Source organism: Poecilia latipinna, unplaced genomic scaffold (genome assembly GCF_001443285.1).
Source record: "Poecilia latipinna isolate Pla-1442-1.1 unplaced genomic scaffold, P_latipinna-1.0 Scaffold917, whole genome shotgun sequence".
NCBI lineage: Eukaryota > Metazoa > Chordata > Actinopteri > Cyprinodontiformes > Poeciliidae > Poecilia > Poecilia latipinna.
The window spans coordinates 58,468-65,218 of NW_015113533.1; the positions used below are offsets into that span (position 1 = coordinate 58,468).

The 6,751-nt window shown below is 38.1% G+C and overlaps 1 protein-coding gene and 1 long non-coding RNA gene across 2 annotated transcripts; one reads left to right on the forward strand and one right to left on the reverse strand.

Annotated features, from left to right (window-relative positions):
- Positions 1–96: 96 nt before the first annotated feature.
- LOC106957579 (uncharacterized) lies at positions 97–1,104 on the reverse strand. Its single transcript, XR_001426982.1, has 2 exons — positions 562–1,104; positions 97–140 (listed from the first exon to the last, which is right to left on the reverse strand). It is a non-coding gene; the product is annotated as an uncharacterized LOC106957579 (long non-coding RNA).
- Positions 1,105–2,633: 1,529 nt separating this feature from the next.
- Positions 2,634–4,783, forward strand: LOC106957580 (granzyme K-like). Its single transcript, XM_015048969.1, has 5 exons — positions 2,634–2,723; positions 2,841–2,982; positions 3,535–3,679; positions 4,121–4,387; positions 4,472–4,783. Exons 1-5 carry the CDS (start codon positions 2,669–2,671, stop codon positions 4,631–4,633), a joined length of 771 nt encoding a protein of 256 aa, XP_014904455.1. The 5' UTR covers positions 2,634–2,668; the 3' UTR covers positions 4,634–4,783.
- The last annotated feature ends 1,968 nt before the right edge of the window (positions 4,784–6,751 follow it).

Consider the following 6,751-nt stretch of genomic DNA (forward strand, 5'->3'; position numbering starts at 1 on the left):
GCGTGGCCTAAGTGACGTCATCATTTGACCGTTGGGTATTGGAGAGCATCCCATGATGATCAATCACTGAAAGTTTGGTGCCTCTGGGAGTTTTTTTCAAAGAGTTATAACAGTTTGATGTTTCATGGCGAATCGGTGACCTTTGACCCCCGGAAAGACCCCTTCAGCAAGCCCGAAAACGCAAACCTACGATAACTTTGGATCGGCCATGCCTTATGAACGATCTGACCGAGTTTGAAGCCGATCGATCGAAATCCCTAGGACAAGTTCGATCAAATGCGAACCCTGTAAACGGCCAAAATCGGGTCAAAATCGGAACTTCAATCCAAAATGGCCGACAATCTGTGATACTTGCACTATGACATTAATTGTAAATTCAGAGTGTCTTGGGGAGCTCTACAAGTGTACCAAGTTTCAACTCTCTACGATAAAGTAAGTGAATAGGAAAGGGTCTTTTGAAAGTTGCTAGGTGGCGCCACTGAGCCGTTTCTATTGCGATTTTTCCGGGGACCTTAAAATACGNGAAACATCAAATTTGATGTTTCATGGCGAATCGGTGACCTTTGACCCCCGGAAAGACCCCTTCAGCAAGCCCGAAAACGCAAACCTACGATAACTTTGGATCGGCCATGCCTTATGAACGATCTTACCGAGTTTGAAGCCGATCGATCGAAATCCCTAGGACAAGTTCGATCAAATGCGAACCCTGCAAACGCCCAAAATCGGGTCAAAATCGGAACTTTAATCCAAAATGGCCGACAATCTGTGATACTTGCACTATGACATTAATTGTAAATTCTGAGTGTTTTGGGGAGCTCTACAAGTGTACCAAGTTTCAAGTCTCTACGATAAAGTAAGTGAATAGGAAAGGGTCTTTTGAAAGTTGCTAGGTGGCGCCCTTGAGCCGTTTCTTGTGCGATTTTTCTGGGGACCTTAAAATACGTAATTTTCACGCAGACCTGATGCGTCCGCCAAGTTTGGTGAGTTTTTGAATATGATAAAGCCCCCAAAAAGCCATTTTATTTGGCGGAAGAATAATAGTGAAGAAGAATAATAAACAGTACAGTTTCAATAGGCTCTCGCAGCGCTTAGCTGCTCGGGCCTAAATAGATAAAAGTAATGACTACAAGTTAAGTGTAAAAGTCTCTTATACTGTGTCACAACTAGAAGCCGAATAGGAGGAAGAACTGTGGTCATAGAAGAAACAGGAAATGTTATGGAAATATGGGCGATGGCTGCAGATGAGCAGAAGCGCGAGTGTTGATAACATCAGCAAGGTATTTCAAGAAAAAGGAAGTTCAAGAATACACGATGTTCGATGTTGTTCTAGGGAATTAAAAATTAGCAATTAACTGTATGCGCCTGACGTCAAGGGAAGGGTGGTAGTTGCTCGGAGAATGTTGATTGAGCTGTGTAAGCAGCTAATGCATGCACAACCCAAACATGGCATTCTTTGTTCTTTCTATACTATATCTGGGAATTTTAAAATCTAGGTTAGGTTTCAACCACGTTTCTTGAATACATATATCTGGGATTATTTCTAAATCATAAACAAACTTTTTAAATTCTTGTCCATTGGCTATTAAACTTCTAGCATTCCAGTGAAGAATATGTAGAACCATTATAAAAGCTTGAATCCTAATCCTGAGCATTTTCTGTTGTTTCAGTGGCACTCAAAATGGTATGGATCCGATCAGCTTGGATTTCTTTCATATCTAAAAAGCTTCCTGCTGCTGTTACGATGGCTTTTATTTGATCACTTTTCTTCTTCATTTGTACTGTAACATTGATAATATGGCACATAAATACTACAAAGTTTTCATTTTTCACCACCATTGAATTTTCATCCCTTCTACATTTATGCGAGCATGCTTTTTGTATATTTGTTGTTGGTAGCAAGATTTGTCTCTGATTATTCTGCCCTTGATTTGAATTCCAAGTTGTGTTTCTTTGACCAATTTCTCCCAACCTCATTTCTCTTGAATTATCTTTCCTTACTCTTTTTAAAGCTCCAGTCTTTAGATGGCATTGAGAATGCACTTAACTTTTGCACCAAGGTCATACTGGTCACAGTGGCACAATATCGAGATAGATCCTGGTTGATGCCAATGGTTTTACTAGAGTACATTTTTGTCTGCTTACTTGTACTTTTACTAAAGTACATTGTTTGAGTACTTTCTCCATCACTGGTTCATGCATTGGTAAGATATCCATGGCGAGGGCTCCACACAGACCGACTGGTAATGAAGGATCTTAAAGTGGAGTGGCCACACAGGCCTCATCTCAAGGATTAAATCTTATCAGAACCAGAGGTCTTTTTCTGTTGCAACTTAGAAACAATTTGAGTTTTAATTTCGGACTTGAGTGGTCATTCTCTGGCATATACTGGAACCCACACTGGAAAAGGGATCCCAACTGGTTGTGCTCAGACGGCTTCTAAGAGACCAAAAGAAGTTAAAATTGTCCCAGCAAGGTCTGAGCTCCACATGCAGTAACTTTTTTTGATACTGGGTGTGGCAAAAGAATCACAATTTCATGATCACATATTTTTTTACTTAAAAAGGCATTTTAGTGGTCAGACCACACCCTTAGAGATAACATATAAAAAGCAGGAAGAGCAGAGTGAAGGGCACATTCGTCTGCAGATCAAAGACACTGACAGGAGAAAATGTTGGGGTTTGTTGCTTTCATCCTTGGTGCCGTTTTCCTTATTGCCAAATCCAGTGAGTAATATTTTGCTAAATACTATCATTCTCTTGTTCATAATTTTTTCCCTTAATCAAGGGTCTCCTTTGATGCTGTTGTGTGAAAATTTGTATCTGGATATCTTCCTGTGTCAGGTCATGGTTCTGAGATTGTCAATGGGAAAGAAGTGAAGCCACACTCCTTGCCTTTCATGGCTCTGCTGGAGATTCATAAACCAGATTGCGGAGGAACATTAATTAATTCCAAGTGGGTTCTGACTGCTGCGCACTGCGAGGGGTAAGAACAATTCTCATTTTTCTTATTTATATGCATTTGGCGTGCATTTCAAGTAGCATTAAAAATAAAGAATATAATGTGTTGCTACATTGACTGGTATTGGTATTCATACTGCACATTCTAAGTTACCGCAGCAGCTAGTCATGCCACAAAGGAAATCTAGACATGGTTATGTAAGCTGCAGCGTGTGTGTAAGCAGTTAAAAGAGGCTAAAGGAGATAGAGGAAAAGATAGAACCTACAACATGCTGATCTGACAAACAAGAACGCAAAATAGGTTTTATTGTGTTTTGTATAAATTCAGATTTATCCTTCATTACTCAAAAGTATAGTTAAGATAGGTTACAACTTCACCATACCAATTGTGATGAAAAAAATATTAAAGAGGATGTGTAATTCATCAGTCTTCGTATTCAGCAGTAATAATAGAAAGAATGTTAAATTGAATTTACAACTAAATTTACATAGTAAACCATCAATATCTCATTATTATGCAAGCTCTAATCTGTTAGATCTTAAGTTCCTTTCTGGCACTATGTTATTGCTCTCTCAGCATGAAGACTGTGATGTTGGGAGTGCACTCCATCAAGAACAAGGAAAAGGAAAAACCATACAGGCAGGTCTTTGGAGTGAAGAAAAGTTTTCCTCACCCTAGTTTTAATAACAAAACCTTTGACAATGACTTCATGTTGCTCAAGGTAAGTTTGCTTTGCAAAATTAATGATTTTGTCTGGTCAACATAAAATTTCATTCACTGGGAAAATATTAAAGATTAAGACTCTACATATATTTATATTTCACAATTAACTTTACTTTCACTTGATTATTGGTTATCATTTACTTACTGATGTATTGAAACATTTCCTTTCAATTATTTTCTGGTTTCTTTTATTAAAATTGTTCATTCAGGGGTTCCTTCTCACTATACTTTGTAAATTGTGTATTTAATATTTAACAATATTTGAACAAACGTTTAATGTTTTATCTATGCTATTATACACACACACACACACACACACACACACACACACACATATATATATATATATATATATATATATATATATATATATATATATATATATATATATATATATATATATATATATAATACAATAAGTGTGATTTTTACTTTCCAGCTGGAAAAGGCAGTGAAGCAAACCAAATGGGTGAAACCTCTCAAGCTGACTACAGTTGTCAAAGACCCAGAAGAAGGTTCAGTCTGTATGGTGGCTGGATGGGGAAGAACCAGCTGGAATGCAGCTGTGTCAGATGTTTTGATGTCAGTCAATGTGACTGTGGTTTGCAGAGAGAAGTGCAGCTCACCGGCTTTTTACAATCATACCATAACTGACAACATGATTTGTGCTGGGTGGAATGGGAACATCCAAGCTGACAGTTGTCAGGTAAGTGACCTACCAGCCATTTACGCAATTTAAAATGCTGTGATTTTCACAAAAATTCATTTTAAATATTTCTTCTCTCTGTAGGGGGATTCTGGTGGGCCATTACTGTGCAATGGAGCTCTAGTTGGAGTTACGTCTTATGGATATAAGTGCGGACTCAAAACCAAACCTGGGGTGTACGCTTTCCTCACCAAAGATCACCTTGACTGGATCAAGAAGACAGTGAAGCGACGAGATAATGAATAAGCCTTGGTTGAACGTTGCTGTTTTACTCATTCAACCACTTTTCTTGCTCTCCTATGTTATACAATTTGCATTTTGCGTCTTAAAGATGTATGCGCAGGCAACGATTGAACAAATAAAAACTGAGCTTTGGCTTGTTACAGCAAACTTTGAAACCTGTTTGTGTAAATCACTTTATTAAAGGATTAAAAAGTAAAATATTATACTTTTGGCCCTGTACCAGTAGATTAGCCACTTACAAAAACCTCTGAGTGTGGTGCTTTCTATGACAGCTGTAGCTGTACCGTCTCAAACAAACACTGTTTAAAAACAGCAGCAAATATACTTCCAAAATTGATGGAATTGCAAAGATCTAAAAATGATCTTCACATGAGTAGATATAACATTTTGGTGGATGGTTGTTTTAAGACAGCAGAAGATGACTTTGGTTTCAGTTTGACAAGCTGTTATTTTACGTTTGTGGGTGTTAAGAAAATAAATTTAAGATAATCTAGTTTTAAAACTTAACATGTCTTGATTCAAATGGCCTAAATTGTGGTTTTAAAAATCAGTAACGTATTCTGGCCTATTGACCTTTATGTTACAGCAGATGGTTTGAACTGCCTTTTGTCTGTGTGGGAAAACAATATAGAAGTTCTAGCTTTTCACACTCATCTGTGAAAAGCCGTAAACACGGTAGGAGTTCCTGGCTTTAGAGAGGGTCAGAGATAGCTCCTGGATTGGATGAGCAAAGATACGCCTTATTTGAATAAATTAAATATAAGAATACGCCTTTTACTATGAAACTTTCTACACAGAAGTAACACATTAGATTTTGCTCTTGCAACTTCTCCAAAGACGTCTTTGCTTTTTTTTTTCTCCAGACTGAGCCAAATGTGTTTTTCACATCATAAAAGGGAATCTGATCAAATAAAAGGGCTGATTTCCATTGCTGCGCTCTTCTTGAATATGAAATAGCCTTTGGTCATAATATTTACCTTGTTTATCATCAAAATATACCATTGTGGACAGCACAAAACCATAAAATGGAAAGAAAATAAAACAAATTGCATCCATTTGTCTCCAGCTGGAGGGAATTTTATTTTGAAATATAAATATTTATACAATTTCTATTTTACAGTGTCCTGGAAGATGTTGTGAATAAACTATAAAAGAGTGTGGCTGCGTATCAAGCTCATCAGCAGCATAAATGTCATTATTCTGTTCAACTGCGCTCTGAGGCAGACTGAGAGGCCCACCTAATGACGCTTACCTGCCTGAACTGATCAGAAGGAAGAAGGACGAAACTCCAGCAGCATCGATCCTTAATGAGGAAACGGGTCCTGCTGTCACTTGGGCGCGTGAGAGCGCGTGCACGGCGCATTGGAGGGCATAGACATGAATACGTAGACGCCTCATGGAGGCGCGTTGCTGCGATATGTTACAGCATCCGCCATATTGAATTGGAGTGACATGCGGTGAGGTTCATTGCTGGTGAGGCACTGACTTAGGACTTAGACACTATGCACGTTATTGGACGTACGGAAATTTCGCGCAGGCATACAACGCTGGGAGGCAAAAAGACTAATCTTTTCATGTCATCCATAGCCCCGTTAACTCAGCGAAATTTAGAAATGTAGGTATTAATTTCGTGCTATGATCCACAGCAAAGTGATCTGTATTCGCCAAGCTACGCAGACTCGTTGCCATAGCAACTGACAACAATGCCACTTCATGTTTTAGGATTTAACACCAAAAAACATTCAAGAATTTTCCACACAGAACAGAACATTCAGTCTGTTGCTGTAGTACTTTTTAGGCTTAATGTTTTATTAATAAATAACTGCTGTGGTAGATTAGCTACCGCTTCTACTTTACTGAATTATTTAGACATACAAACTGTAGCCCACAAAACGCACATTTCATTAAAAAGACTAAACAAAAACATCTTATTGCTGTCTTACCTTTACTTATCAATGAAGTCCACGCATCACTAATTCTGCACATCCAAAGCCAAGTCTATCCTCAGCATGTCTTTTCTACTCTGTTTAAGAATCATCAAACTGTCTTGAAGTCTTATTTATTATCTCCTGCTTCAATTGAAAATCCACTTTAGAAAACTGTAGTCTTTCATGTTGAGAT